The following is a 16,851-nucleotide window of genomic DNA, read 5'->3' as shown; positions in this document are numbered from 1 at the left end:
AGCTTAGTTTTTCCATTGTCTTTCTCTTTTTGTGTTTCTTCTGGTTGTAGCTTAATTTCTCCATTTTCTTTCTCTTTTTGTGTTTCTTCTGGTTGTAGCTTAATTTCTCCATTGTCTTCATCTTTTTGTGTTTCTTCTGGTTGTAGCTTAATTTCTCCATTGTCTTTTTGTGCTTCACTTGTGTTTGGACATTCCTCTTTATTAGGTTGCATGCCTTCTGATTTGCTTGGAGTCTGAGGACTTGCAGGAGGCCTTGGAGCAGCTCTTTTCTTGGAGAGGGGTGAAGGTGTAGCTGGTTTAATTTCTGGAATCTGTGTAGTTTTAATAACAAGACTGGTATTTGAATATGGAGTTTCAGCCAGTTTAACTGGACCTTGAGCTGTATCTTCAGCATTGGCCACCTTTCCAGATGAGTTGTGTGTTAAGCATTGGAAGCCAGAAACTTCAGTACTTTTAGTGATATCTTTATTTACTGGTGGGCTTGGTGCCTTCCTCTTTTTATGAGTCGTTGTGGCTTTCGCTGGACCTGCAACAGTAGAACTTTTATCATTTCCTCTTAGATACTGCTGTTGCTTGTTTATTTGCCAATAGGTTTCAGGTGATGAGATTATAGGTTTAATGGTTTCCTCTGTATCACTTTCATCTGTGCTTCCAAATGGATTAAGACTACAATCATAATCTTCACGATAAACTTCCATCTTCCGAAGTGGAAGTGTCTGTGCTTTGTGGTAGTCATCATTTTCATCTTCAGAACTTTCAAATGGGTTTAAAGATTCTGGGTAAACTTCAGAATCAACACTCTCATCTTGTGAAGTTTCTTCATCATCACCAAATGGGTTTAACTCATCAGGGTAGTCTACAATATCATCTTTCAACAATGTTACTGTTTTATTTATTTCTCCGACTTTTAGATCATCCTTAATTTCCTTTCTTTTTGTAAATACATCACCAGAAGGTAGTCCTGCTACATCCAAAATACCAGTGGTTTGATTCACTGAGGTATCTACATCACCAGAAGGTAGTCCTGCTACATCCAAAATACCAGTGGTTTGATTCACTGAGGTATCTACCTCACCAGAAGGCAGTCCTGCTACATCCAAAATACCAGTGGTTTGATTCACTGAGGTATCTACCTCACCAGAAGGCAGTTCTGCTACATCCGAAACACCAGTCATATTTTCATTAGTTACAATCTCTACTTCACTAGGTGGTGATTTTGCTTCCATCACATTTGAAGTTTGATCTGTCGCATTCCTCTCATCAGGATGTAGCATTTTCACATCCAACACACTAGAAATTTGATCAGTCAATCCTTCCTCACAGGAATGTGCAAGAGATGTATCCAAACTACTAGGAGTTCTCTCTCCTGCTTCTTCATTCGTTGAACCAACGTCACTGGAAGCCGCATGTTTCTCGGCTCCAGTCTCCGCTATTCTCGGACTATCCATTTTGTCACCAACAGCAGAAGGATCACCGATGTCTTGACTTGAGGTACCAGAACTTGTGACCTGCTGGTTTAGTTTCAAATTCAGCTGTGAAGAAAACGTTAAAGGACTTTCACAACTATCCATAGATGGGGAACCAATTTTTTTGGACAAACCATAAACTGAGGAGCGAATAACTGGTAGTTCAATTCCAAATGATGAGTAAGACTGTCGTTTGATGAAAGGGGATTTGTAAACAAATGGTTCTGATATGCCTCTGCTCTTAACTGCCTGCTCCTGTGAATCGATGTTTCTTTGATCTTCCTTTGTGACATATTCTTCTCCTATGGATCTCTTCAAGTAACTTTCACTGTAAAGTCTATTTGACGTTACTGTATTATCACTTTCATTTACTCTCACTGTTGCTATGACATCATTACTTGCTCCAGATGACATACTGGTTACTGTCCTATCTTCCTTTTCATCTTCTTGTTCTGATGTACTATTTTCAGTGTGCAAACTTAGAGGTTTTACATCAACAATTTCATTTGTACCACTTACTGCTAAGACATCGATGGTCTCGTTAACTGCGTCGTCTACTACTGTTATATTTGAGGATATATGGAGACTTGTCAATGTGTCACTTTCATTATTGTGATTGTTCTCATTTGACATTTCTAAATTACTATTTTCGTTTCCATTGCTTTTTTCTGGCACAGCAATTTTTTCCTGGCTGTCTGCTACACAAACCAGAGACGAGTCAGTAGATATTTTACCTATTATTACAGGTAATTCTGACAAGCTAACATCACTTTCTACAGTTGATGAAACGTTTTCTGTAGTGATCAAATCTGATTTGTCTCGACTCCTATTTACTAATTCCTTAACTTCTCTAAAGTCTGATGAATCAGGACTATTTTTTGTATCTTTTTCTTCAGAGGAACAAGCGAGAGAATCGTCTCTCTCATCTTGAAGATTACTGCTTAAAAATTGTTGGCGGGCAATGGCCGAACAAGTTGCTATTTTATACTTTTCCCGTTCTGGTTTTATGGGTGGAACTTTCTCCTCCTGTGAAAATGAGATTTTTTCGTTGTTCAGTTTGTGCTCAGGTTGAGATTGTCGTGAAATCTCCTCTTCTGGGCAGATGGCACATTCGTACGTCCCAGAGTTATCTCCCTCTATATAAGCTCCGGGTTTCAGTAGAGCTCCACATTTAGTACACTTGAAACAAGTTCTATGGTATAGTTTTCCATCCACAATCAGTCTCTCCAGAATAAACACTCTTTGCCGACATACTTGACAAACTTCAAACTTTTGTGGTGAAACCACTGCTGGTATCTAAAATATAAAAATGTATATTAAGTTTTTTTCCACGACCTCAATGCCATAATAAGATTACCTTCAAGTTCTAGTAAAATTACCTCCAAATCATAATAAAATAATTTCTGTGTCGTAAAAATTGAAGGTAACTTTACTATGACATAGAGGTAGAGTCGACCAATTTAATCAATTATTATGAACAGTGATTACATCTATTAGTGTCAAGTACACTAACTGGTTAATCAAAATTACATTACATCTGTTGTCATGAAAATAATCAAATAATCAAAATAAGGGCTTATTATTATTATCATTACAACTATTCAAATAATCGAAATAATGAGCTTTCTATGCAGGAATTGAAACCCAATTTTATCATTATAATATTTTTTACTCTAAGTATGTTTTGTCTTGGGCCAGCATAAGCCTGATGATTTGGAGGGTGGAGAGCTGCTCATGATTTGAGGGTCTTGAGTTCAATTCACATTACCACTAAACTTACTTGCCCTGTCTTTATTTATGGCCACTGTCTCTAACTTTGAACTGCTGACCAGATAGAGGGAAGGTAACTGGCTAACAACACCCACAACTCTTTTGGTCATAGTTTTGAGGAACACTGTGCAAATCATGTTGATTAACTGATTACCAAATACCACTAATTGTCCAGCTCTGGATATTGGTACAATTTTTTCTGATGACCCAAAACTGGTACTATATTCTCTGATGACCCAATACTGGTACTGTTACTGTTTCCTTGTTGACCCCATACGATTACTATTTCCTTGTTGAAATGATACTGTTACCTCAATGATTTTTTTAACACATTGAACTTCAAATAACTCAATTAATCCAATTGATTGTTACATGACAAGTAAATTTTTAACAAAATAATATTCACCCTTGAGTTCCTTAATGACCTTAACGTACCTTATTAGGAAAAATGTCAGTATTTCTTTCGCTGAGTGGTCGCTTCTTTATTGCAGTTTTAATACTTGAATCTGTAAACAAAGAATTTTTTATATAAAGTTAGCTAGAATTCAAGATAAAAATACTTAAACCAAGTTAATGTCTAGCAACTCAACCAAACTTAAACCAAGTTAATGTCTAGCAACTCAACCAAACTTAAACCAAATTAATGTCTAGCAACTCAACCAAACGTAAACCAAGTTAATGTCTAGCAACTCAACCAAACTTAAACCAAGTTAATGTCTAGCAACTCAACCAAACTTAAACCAAATTAATGTCTAGCAACTCAACCAAACTTAAACCAAATTAATGTCTAGCAACTCAACCAAACTTAAACCAAATTAATGTCTAGCAACTCAACCAAACTTAAACCAAATTAATGTCTAGCAACTCAACCAAACTTAAACTAAATTAATGTCTAGTAACTCAACCAAACTTGTTACTCTTGTTGGAGAAAAAATGTGTTTGGTGTAGTTTGTAACACTTGATGTTACAGCTGTACAACACCAGTCTGCCTCCAATTTTAACAGTTTGTAGCCCTAAATATGTTTAATACCTTACATTATTACAGTTCATAAAGCTAAAGATCTCAATAGCTCTACAAGTTTTTACATAACATGATTACAGTACCAAAAACAGCTGTTATAATTTAATTGAAATATACTTGGGAATGATTTTTTTCTTACAAATTATTAGAATGAGAAAAAACTTATTCAGCTCTCAAGTATGTACATTTTTCTTAACTTTTCACAAATATTTTTAACACTGTGCAGTGTGTAATACTTAATATATTTTGTTTGTGGTAGCACAATCCCAGTTTACCTAAGGAAAGAAAACACAACTTACGTTGCTGGCCACCTTCAAAGTATTGGTAAAACTGAGACAGGTAGGTTGCAATACTCAGTTTGTCTGGTTGCTCTACTGTGACCATATCTTCGGCATCCAGCAGAGCAGGAATACCCAGCTGTTTCTCTGCAACTCTGAAGGCCTGAATATAAAATGTTCAGGTTCAAATAAAGTTGAGTACACAGGATACACACACATATGCCATGCTGAGGAATGTATACTATCCTATATCACTTACAAGTTCACACTTTTTTTATTCTTTACATCATATTAGTATAACTAATGAATAATGACCTACAACACAATTAAAAACTATATTACAGTGTACATGTTTGTATGTTAGTTCCCTTCTGTGTTGTAAATCTTTACATATATTAGTATATTACAGTGTACATGTTCGTAAGTTAGTTTCCTTTCCATGTTGTTACTATGTTGTAAATCTTTACGTATATTAGTATATTACAGTGTACATATTCGTAAGTTAGTTTCCTTTCCATGTTGTTACTATGTTGTAAATCTTTATGTATATTAGTATATTACAGTGTACATATTTGTAAGATAGTTTCCTTTCCATGTTGTTACTATGTTGTAAATCTTTACGTATATTAGTATATTACAGTGTACATATTCGTAAGTTAGTTTCCTTTCCATGTTGTTACTATGTTGTAAATCTTTACGTATATTAGTATATTACAGTGTACATATTTGTAAGTTAGTGTTTAGTAACAACATGGAAAGGTGTTGTAAATCTTTACGTATATTAGTATATTACAGTGTACATATTTGTAAGTTAGTGTCCTTTCCATGTTGTTACTATGTTGTAAATCTTTATAACTCACCAGATTATTATTTTCAAGAATGTTTTCCTTCGACAGTGACTCATAATCTCTAAATGAACAAGAAAATTACATTAGTAATGAAACAATATGCATACAATCACAAAGTACAATCTACAGATCCATCAGTTTTAGGTTAGAGCCATTGATCAATTTTCACTACTTAGATAGCTTGTTGCTGAATGTATATATAGAACAAATAATATTAACACAAATACCAGATGTTCTTTAATAATTCATAGTTCAACTCCAATGTTTCTTACTTTGTGTACATACCTGTCCAAATCTTGTTCATAACAATATTAAGTAACTGTAAATACATTCATAGGTATCGAATATTTTCTGTCGATCACAACCACTCGAAATACACAGGAAGAAAAAAAAAGACATGTTCAACTGCTGATAATAAAAAATATAGAAACCTTACAGTAAGGAGCTGTCTAGTCCAGTACTCATTCAATAGAACTACTGTTTTAATATCCTAAAATATTTGCATAGAATTTGACATCAATCATAAGCTTTCAATCAAAAGTCAAATGTCAAGTATTTGTACTAAACGCCTACACGAGGTCTGGCCGAAAATGATGAATGATAGCACAAAAGGCAAGACCGTCTCTAAACGAAGAACTCAAATCCTTGATGTTGACATCTCTGTATCCCTCGGTCAGCTTTTGACACCAGGCCTGCAACCCTCGTAGTCCCTTTTTCTCCCCCATGTTCAATCCACAGGATTTTCAAACCTCAGCTGTAATAGACAATACAATAAAAATTGTTATTCAAAATGAAAAATGTAATTTTATAAACTAAAAAGACTCCTCTAGGTATATGCAATTCAAGTCCATCAATGATTGACTGTAATGGTATAAAAACAAAGGTAGAGAAGTTTAGTTTAATAGACTTAAACAAGTGTTATTTTAATTAATTAGTGCAAAACACACTCTTGCTGTCTTGTTGTTTATACTGGAATCATCTTGTATTTGATATTACACATTCATTAAAATATGTGTAGTGATAAAGGCTATCATATATTAACAAGTCATTTACTCAACAGGTCATCTATGAATATACAAATTAATCTGATAGCACTCTCATTTCTTTGGTAGTTACTCGACCAAAGACAGGATAGGACATGACATGGGCAAGCCAGTTTATAATGTATATTACACATATGTTCGTAAACTCAAACATAAATATAAACAATTAATTTTTATCAGTGTTAAAACATTCAAGTTAATGTATTTTTAAAACCTTTTTTCACTAGTGTAGAACAATTTTTCTGAACCATATAAAGAGATTTTTGTGCTTGAGTTTGGAAACATGTGCATGAAATACTTCAAAAACCTGAGTATTAATATAAGATATGTTTAAAACTGAAGCCTCTCATACAAATAAGCTTATTTTTTATTAACAGTATACGCAGTCTGCATGTACATATCAAAATCAACTTTAGGATCAAGAGACTTGTAAAAAGGGGTCATAAAGCATAATTTTCCCTTCCCATCAAACAACTCAACCCATACACCCTCTAGATTATTATCAACCTTCATAATATCACATCTTTCACAAACATATCACCTTGTCATATATGCTGGATATCTAGTTGGGATTCATATTGGGCATTATTTACAGTATATAAGCTTTACTTATACTTAGCATCTCTTGTCTGTTATATTCAACATCCATTTAGACCATTTTGTAAGTAGATGTCCGACTACATAAATAGAAAGACGAACTAAGTAGATGTCCGACAAAATGGTCTACATAAATAGAAAGATGAACACCATTTTGTCGGACATCTACTTAGTTCATCTTTCTATTTATGTAGACCATTTTGTCGGACATCTACTTAGTTCATCTTTCTATTTATGTAGACCATTTTGTCGGACATCTACTTAGTTCATCTTTCTATTTATGTAGACCATTTTGTCAGGACATCTACTTAGTTCATCTTTCTATTTATTTAGACCATTTCATCTATTATGTCGAACATTCATAAGCGGTAGGATGCCACTGAAAGTTATAATTTTCCTGTTTAGAAGTTCATAGGTGGTAGGATGCCACTGAAAGTTATAATTTTCCTGTTTAGAAGTTCATAGGTGGTAGGATGCCACTGAAAGTTATAATTTTCCTGTTTAGAAGTTCATAGGCAGTAGGATGCCACTGAAAGTTATAATTTTCCTACACTGAAAATGTATTTCTGATAGGTACTTACCTCCGCTGAAATAAATAGCTATTCTTGTTCAGTGCTGCTCTCTATATGCAAATATTTGTTTGCATGCCACAAGCGTTGAGCTCCCATGTACCCCACAGTCAATGTGGTTCACCTGCGTCTCGCTTGGAAATCATCGTGCAACAACTCTCCACTAATAGGAGTGTGACATAACCTCCTGATGCAGGTGACTCCCTCTATTCAATTCTACCAAACTATCACTTTGTGTTTTGGCAGAAAATGAATGCACTTGTTTTCAGTGGGGGAGGAAGGGTGGGAAATTTGAGAGAAGGTAACTACCTATTGGTGTGAGGGAAAAACTAAGCAGCATTCCTTGAAAGCATCTGAAGAGCACCCTAAATGGATAGACCTTCATAGGAGAGGATCATAGATGGGAGACTGCACCACATCTGTACGAGGTATACTACACGTGAGGTGATGCAGAGATGGTGGAAAAAGGGAGAAAACAATGATGGGACAGGGATCCGAACCATCTGATATTTGAATCTCAATTCCATAGATGACAGTAATGTGGGTGAGAGTAAAAAGGATGTGCCCTAAAGTGTAGAGTGGCTAGGAAGTGACAAACTATACATGGCAAGTCAACTACATTCCAAAAATCAGCTATCAGGAACCAATATACATGTGAGGGTAGGAAAGAGGATCATACCATCTTCACCTCAAGTTCAGCAGACCAGAGAGAAATATCACCCCCCCCCTCAATCTGTGAACAGGACACATGACAACAAAGTGATAAAATGTTTCACTGATCCAGAAACCCAATATCTGGATGATCGTAATAATAAAGTTGTCCCTTTATTGTGAAATAACCCACTCAAAACAATGAGATGGGAATCACCCCCAGCATATGGAAATCTTCGAAGGGTAGCACAAGAGAAAGAATCATAGGAACCCTCATGTTCATCCACCATGACCCAAATATGTTAACAATTAACATGAAGCCAATTGAGTGTGAAAACAGAGACACAATTAATACATGTGTGAGGACTTATGTTGATTGGTCCTGCTCTGAAACCAAAATCCAGTCACTGGGAACCAACATCTGTGTGGAGGTAGGATGAGGGATCCAAATCGAAGGGGTGAACTGCAATTTTGATGGCTCACTCCAAAGCTACAACATCCCATTGGATAGACTCATTCAAAGATGGAGCATCAGATCAGACGACATTTCATCACATACACTAGCAGAACACCACAACCCTACTTTCAACTGAATGAATTCATTATTTTGTTGTATCGTAGATCATATTCAGGAGGGTACCTCCATGGTCCACCACCCCAGAGTTTTGGAACTGGAGAGTGGTAAAAGATTCTCTACTCCACTGAAAGAAAATATGGTGGAGAGTCCAAGGGAACTTCAAAACCGGAGAAAATGCAATGGGTGATAGTGAAAACCCTATTTTGAAAAGCAGACTGCACCTGATTTATTTAATCTAAGTAATGGCAGGTAATGGGTAGCTATCCTCTTCTGCTTTACCCATAAAGTCCATCTGTCAGTACAGTCCAGAACAGTCATATTAACGAAGCATGTATATGTGAGGAAAACCTACAAGCTATATTATGGAACACCCCAGCTTTTATTAGCCTTGGAAGTTATAATTATTAAGTCATCATGGCCTTAAAGTGCAGATTTGACTAATTTAAATATACTTGGACAGGCACCACTCACCACAGAGTGTGGGATCCATAAAGAAAAAAGGGACAAACACACATTAAAAACAAGATGCGTATATACTAAAAAGTAACTTACGTGATCACAGTCTCACCAAAGAGTGAAGGATGGCGATCCGTGGAAGATGTTACCCCAACAAATAAGAAATAGCTACTTGTAGCAGATAATGGGAGATAAACATATGATGTGTAATCCCAGTGCTCAATGAAAAAAGTACCTCCAATATATGACACAGGTGATATGCAGATAAAAGAGAAGGTGTCTGAACAGAGTGAAGACACCAGGTATTGATTACAAGAAAAAAAGAAGACAAAGAAGAAAAAGTTACAAACAGAGGAGTGGTGCCAAGGAATGAAACAGCAGGAAAAGGAACCACAGGAAAAAAGCCTTGAAGGCAATGAAGCAACCCAGAGAAAGTATGGGACATAGGCCATCGCCATCCCAATTCAACCAGAATTAAAGGTGGGAGATGGAAGGAAACAAAAAAGGAAGAATATGCCATACAAACCACCAAAGTTAAAGGTAGAAAAATCAATCCAGAACAAAAAGAACTGATTAAGCTGGAGTAGCTGAGAAAAACAAATCTGTGTCGGCCATGAAGGAGCAACCAGGAAGACCTGACACAAAGTGACAAGGATGAACGAAATCACCCGGAGCAGATGACAATGGGATGAAAAAATAAATGTATAAACTGGTTCCAATCCTGTCTGAACACATTGACAGCCACGGCAAGTGGATGAAGAACTGGAGACAAAGACATACAAATTCAAAACAAGCTCAAAGGGCAAGGTGCAAAACTTGTACCCAACCCCATGGTAAACAAACCTAAGATAGCGCCACAAGGGATGAAAAACAGGAATGTGGGTATAAGAATAAGAAACGTCAACCTTGGTCATTCTCAGTCCTGGAGAAATAGCCAACCAGAGTGTGATAAAAGACAAAGTAAAAAGGTAAAGAACTAAGAAGTGACTGAGGTGGGACAGATCAAACACAGAACTCCAATCTGCATAAGAATACATGACTAATGGAGGAACTCTTAGATGTAGGACAGGTAAATGACTGAAAGGTGCCAGACATGGAACATGAATAAAGAATGCAATGGCTAGAGACAAAAGAGCAACCAAAAAAGAGAAATATCAAATGTAGCACCACAGACAGCCCATATGATACTAAAAACCACAGAAGTAACACCCAAAAAATGGACCAGTAGAGGAAAAGAGCTGTCCGTAAGTCCTGATTTGAAGTGGAGTCTTCAGCTGGTCATTTCAGATCATACCTGGTGTACAACCTTACTATATCTGTAGGAGATGCTGTGAAGCAAGCATACTTACTTGGTTCAGCAGATAAGACAAAAGAGATAGCCTTAAATCTGAGATCTTCAATCTTTGATATATTCAAATGATCAGAAGCACTTCATTGGCCAACCACAACATGATACTTTGAGAACATGGAATTCTCTCTCCCAGAACTAAAAAACTCCTTTACCTTACGATAACTGAGACGCATACCAGAGAAGCAAGTATTATTGGGGGGGGGGGGGGGTGCACAACAACCATATTTGGCTCATGGACTGCAGAGAGGAAGGGTATGCTTCAGACATGAAATACTTATGACAAAGTCTTTTACAATGAAAACTACAATTTATTTTCAATATGCATAGTCGGACAGAACATGACCTGACTTGGCTACATTGGCTGTATTAACATGGTGAGGCTCCAAAATCATTTTCATACAATGTACTTAACAGGTAAGTGTGTGTACATACATACATCAGATTTGTTATTTCAAAGTCTCCTTTTTAAAGCATGTAGCTATATTTTAGTATACTATGCTATATAACAGTAATTTTTCTAGTACTGCTGATTTATACAACTAAAACTTTCTTTACAAAATCCTGGAAAGAGGCACAGCAAAGTTAGACTAACCTTACAGAAGCAAAACAATTCAAATAAGAACCTTTCATACGTTAGATGTAAGAGGTTCCTGATGAACAAGATCTTTAAAAAATCTTCAATACAACCTGGCAGAGGCAGGTTGTGAAGTCAAGGTACGAACTAAAGCATACGTTAGATGTAAGAGGTTCCTGATGAACAAGATCTTTAAAAAATCTTCAGTTCAGATGGCCGAGGCAGGTTGTGAAGTCAAGGTACAAACTAAAGCATGTTCACTTCAATATACTGCCCTTGCCACAAGTATCAAAATGTCATGAAGTATAACCAGAGATTAATAAACACATCTGAAATACTACACTCATTTCCAAACTTACATAGTTTGGCATTCTTTGGTTCCACAGAAACAAGACAAGCAATGGTAAAGGCACTAAATAGAATGAAGGCATGGATGAACCTCCAAAGTGCATTCATATGTCTGAGGACATATCAATTGAATGTTTCATCCCAAAGAACACAACATAATTCTCAAAATTCCATCTGCATTTCTGGATTATGACCCAGGTAAGCATTACAGACAGTTCAACACTTGAATATGGTAAATGACAATGTTGAAGAGGATACGACTTATTTGAGGAGTATATCATCATCTTAACAAAGAAAGAACAGAAACAGTTCCTCCTTCAAGTTGTGCAGGATCATAGAAGATTCTTTCCTAACAGCAAAAAGGAAACAATAATAATGCAAAAGTGACTAACCACATCAAATTCATGTAAAAATCATAATTATACTACTGTACATGCTATAAACTAATAATATACTTTAAATAATTGTATAATACATAAAAGTTTCTATATCACATAGTACATGTGGTACCAGACCACTGTAGTTTAGAACTTCATCATTAGAAACCTCAAAATATGAACAAAATCTAACATTAGTTGTACACTGGAACAAAAGTAGGGGTGAGAGAGCTCTAAAATTTTTAACCTAAACTTTTAACTGAAAATAATGACCACCCTTAATGATTATACATACATATAATTTGCCAACTCTTTGAAATTGTGTGCCATACATTTTCACATACACTGGGCAAAACTGTTCAAAACTAAACTTCACACAAATCATTTGATCAACTGCATCACAGTTATTAGTGTTGTAAGCTTTACTTCCAATGTTTTAATTTAGTTGTTAGCTGTAGGAGTTCCTATTTTTGATGTGATAACCAAAAACTTCACAAATACCTAGATTTGTACATTAGTTATAAATACAAGTAACGAATAATGAAAAAGCAGATTGTTCAGTGACTAAGAAATTGGCAAATTATTCAGGGTGTGCAAGCTCGAATAGTTGTTGGTAGACAGAAGACTGATCAAGTAATGTTATTTGGTAATAGTTATTTCTTCTGTAAGCCAATCACTGAGTTCATTAATCAAGAAAACACTGTTAAAACTTAAACATTATTAGTGTATTAGGCCTGCAGTTGTATCAGTTTCTTTGAAAGTTCATTTGTGAACTTAGGCCTACAACTTAAGTCAGAGTGAATGTAGCCTGTAGCAAGTATTATTGTAAAAATAACTTGCTATTGTTAAGAGGAACAGACTTGGCATTATTTTCAAATGATCCAATCCTATGATAGAATACAAGATTACATTCATTAGTAAACTACTAATGATTAGTTGAGTAATTATTTTCAGTTATTCTAAAATTGTGTCTTCAGTATCAATATGATTATAAAGGTGGAATTTAATTAAATTTGATGTTTTCAATGCTTATTTTTGTTAATGACCTGTGAATTTCATAAATTAAAGACTCAAATGGCATTCTCTCCCTTTTTCCTTTATTCTTGTGATTAAAGTATATTTATTCATGTTGTACATATACAATAATAATAATAATATATTAATACATGTAATGATGTATGAGAAATTACAGAAATCCTATAAACGTATAACAAAATATCTAGGCTCACTTGAAACATTATCAATATAATTAAATACCTTTGTCGCTGATAATTCTAAGCTAACTTAAATTTAAAGTCTAACTGCAAAGACTATCACCTTATAAATATAATTTATATTTTAATAGTATTAATTATTATTAACAATAGTTATAACAGTACTACTGCTAACCTTTTTGGTATTAGTATTACTTACCTGCCTTAAGTAGACGAAAAAATACTATCAATGAAAAATACACAGGCACAACTGAAATTAGTTACACAGTCCCGAGTATTTTCCCATTATGCGATTTACGGTATTTAATTCTATCACTGAGTGTCACACACTATCAGTATTACTATTACTCAGTATTTGAAATAGTATAGTAACACTAACAGTAGTACGTAGTCGTTAACTTGTAAATGTAATGTCAGTGAGTACACTTTCGAAACTTAACTCTCATATTTCGCAACGGCATAATGAATCCTTTTCAATCTAATTTCTGTATTATGCTTACAAATAAAAGCACTGCCAAAAATACAAATAATAACAATATTTTAAAATAACAGATGGAAGACCATTATGGCGTTACTGCCCCCCAACCGTACTGAGGTTTTGAACGTGTTGACTCAGCTGACTTATAGATATACACATATATATATACGCTCCCTACTGGCAGAACTTTGACATTTTTCAAAGGATAGTTTAAAATCAAATTTCATGTAAAAATGACTAATATACAAGTTATAACACTCCTTTCAACTATTGTTTAATATATTTCAAACGAAATATTTGGGAAAATATTCTGTTATCTCAACTGTAGAGGTAGATCTATAAGATATTGTAGGAATTATGTAAACATAATAAAGAAGTTTAAATAATTATCAAGCAGCACGGTAGCAATGCCTATGAAGGTATGAGAGCGGTTCTCGTTTTTCTTTCTTCCTTACCGTCAGTTGCACCTCATATACCACAGCGTGCCTACTTCCAGCCGGCACACCAAAACACTTCACTAGCCTCTAAGATGAGCCTTTTCAACGTAGAGCCCCAAGGTTAGTTGCAACCAGAAATATATGCAATGATACGGGCTGTATAATATTACAAGTGGTAAAACTGATACACGCTACAAGTGACAAAGATGACACGTGTTACAAATGGTAAAGAGGGTTCACGCTACAAGTGCTAAAGATGTTACATGATACAAGTAGTAAAATGATATGTGCTACAAGTGGTAAAGATGATACGTGTTACAAGGTAAAGATGATACATGCTACAAGTGGTAAAGATGGCACTTGCTACAAGTGGTAAATAGAGTTCATGCTACAAGTAGTAAATAGAGTTCATGCTACAAGTGGAGGTGAAGTTGTAAAAGATTAACCATTAGTAGTAACTTGGAGATATTTTATGAGTTTGTAAATAGAGTTCATGCTACAAGTGGTAAAGATGGCACTTGCTACAAGTGGTAAATAGAGTTCATGCTACAAGTAGTAAATAGAGTTCATGCTACAAGTGGAGGTGAAGTTGTAAAAGATTAACCATTAGTAGTAACTTGGAGATATTTTATGAGTTTGTAAATGGGGGAAGGAGCGTATTTTAGGGCTGGTCTTATAACGAAACATTACTGCAAATTCAATATTTTTTAGTTTCTTGATATTAGAAGGAGTATGTACGAAATGTCATATCTAAGAATAATTATCAGACCTCCCTCCCCACCCAAGAAAAAAAAGTAAAAAAGATTAATCTACAGTGAGGAAATTTACGAGATCTATCAGTATGGGTGATAAATCTAATTTTTTTAGAAAACAAGGTGTTCATATTAGGAGCGTCATCAAATAAAGTAAAGTAAAAGGTATTATCATTTTATCAGAGAGTTGTTCCAAAGAGTTCACAGACAACAGTAAGTTATTTCTGATTGGATATGACGATAGTAAGTTTTTTGCTGATTGGACATGGCGATGGTAAGTTTTTTTTCTGATTGGAAATGACGAGAGTAAGTTGTTTGTGATTGGATATATTTAAACTCTATACTAACATCCTATATTAATATATGGCAAGAATGACTATACTAGTTTTCTAAAAAACTGTTGTTGTTGGAGATCTTTTTTTGTATATTTATTTTCACTAAATGAACATTTGATCTTCTAATTTACCGGGGCAGCCTGTTTGTTTGTGTTGTTGTTAAGTGCAAAGCTACACAATGAGCTAACTGTGCTGTGCCCACCATGGGTATCAAAACCTGGTTTTGACGTTATAAGTCTTCAGTCTTAGGATTGGACTATTAGGAGGAGGGGGGGGGGGACAGCCTGTCTTAGGACCAGGGATGAAATTCTCAATTAAAAAGGTGCCAGTACTCATATGCTCATACTACAAAGGATTTTACTTATATGTCTACTGAATAAAAAATACACAAAGCCATTGTTTTGATGGTTTCAAAGAAATAAATATATATTAATTAAACAGACAACCAACTGAAAATATCATATGTATAAACTTGCCTCACTTTTTTTTTTTGCTTCCAATTTGGTCGAAGGACAAAAAGACATTATACGCACTAATACTAGGAGCTGGTATTAATCACAATATATCAGTCAATAAAACATGTCATTTGGATATACTTATCGTTATTGATAATTATAAACATCACACAGCAAGGCGAGACTACCTGATTGGTTAAATAATTATTTCATCGAAGCTGATAAATAACTTGTCTTCATGATCTTGATGCCAACAAGGATTAATGTCGTTAGGTCATTTATTGGCTGATTTGAAAAATATTTAATGATTATTTAGACCATGTGAGTTGTGATATGCCTGCTTGCTGACAGTACAATGGAAGATGTGTGAGTTGGACGAAAAAATCAAATAATTCCCGGTACAGATTAAGCCAAATGTTTCTCATTAATTGACCACAGTTAAGTCATAAAAAACCAATTTCACTTAAGATGATGGGGGAATGCTCTGCTCATCTAGGGCTCTTTACACGGTAACTGTGAAATGCTATTGTGTTTACCTTGTTTTCTTTGTCAAATAAAGCAAGATCAACATAAAAAAGAATTAGGAATTTGGAAAGCCTTTACCATATTGAGAAAGAAACTGTCTTTGAATCTGACTTCTCCTAGCACTATTGCAACCCATTTCATAATCTTCTCATACAGCTTGAAAACAAAAAACACACAGTAAAAAATTCTGTGGAAATAAACAAAGAAAAAATAATATCCAAAGATGAAAATAAAATAAAAAAATCCTAATTAAATCCTAAAAAAATATTTAAATTCAGAAAATCCAAATTACTTTCTATAAAACAACATTTAAATTATGGAAATCAGAATTATAATAAAAAAATCCAAATTAAATGTAAGAAAGGTTGAAATAACAAAGGGGAAAATTGAAAATTGATTGCTCCTATGTGTTGCAGCTGTATGTCTGCGACTTACAACGCTTAAAAACTGGGTTTCGATACCCGTGGTGGGCAAAGTACAGATAGCCCATTGTGTAGCTTTGTACTTAACTTCAAACAAACAAACAACCCTATGGACTTTTGTATGATAGGACTTCTTATTTTAATTTACTTCCCTATTTCTTTGTTGTTGTTTTTGTGTTTATTATTTCCCTTATATATATATTGTTTGTTTATTTAAATTAGAGCAAAGCCACACTGGGCTATCTGCTGTTTCCACCTCCTGGAATGGAATGCTGTCTATTGGGTGACTATATATATATATATATAT

At 34.8% G+C, this 16,851-nt stretch overlaps 1 protein-coding gene across 1 annotated transcript in view; it reads right to left on the bottom strand.

Moving 5' to 3' along the window:
• The window catches only part of LOC106474422, a gene marked incomplete at its 3' end in the record, with an annotated part of 14,890 nt that extends 1,135 nt beyond the window's left edge, over positions 1–13,755 (bottom strand). Inside the window, exons 1-6 of the mRNA XM_022402722.1 lie at positions 13,340–13,755; positions 5,957–6,137; positions 5,396–5,444; positions 4,557–4,698; positions 3,672–3,742; positions 1–2,762 (exon numbers count right to left, since the gene is read on the bottom strand). Coding sequence (XP_022258430.1) covers positions 1–2,762; positions 3,672–3,742; positions 4,557–4,698; positions 5,396–5,444; positions 5,957–6,108 — 3,176 coding nt within the window. The remainder of the gene's footprint in view (positions 2,763–3,671; positions 3,743–4,556; positions 4,699–5,395; positions 5,445–5,956; positions 6,138–13,339) is intronic.
• Between the last annotated feature and the right edge of the window lie 3,096 nt (positions 13,756–16,851).

Source organism: Limulus polyphemus, unplaced genomic scaffold (assembly GCF_000517525.1).
Source record: "Limulus polyphemus unplaced genomic scaffold, Limulus_polyphemus-2.1.2 Scaffold7206, whole genome shotgun sequence".
In the NCBI taxonomy this organism is placed as follows: Eukaryota; Metazoa; Arthropoda; class Merostomata; order Xiphosura; family Limulidae; genus Limulus; species Limulus polyphemus.
Note: the sequence above shows the minus strand (reverse complement) of the source record. Positions and strands in the feature narration are given on the sequence as shown.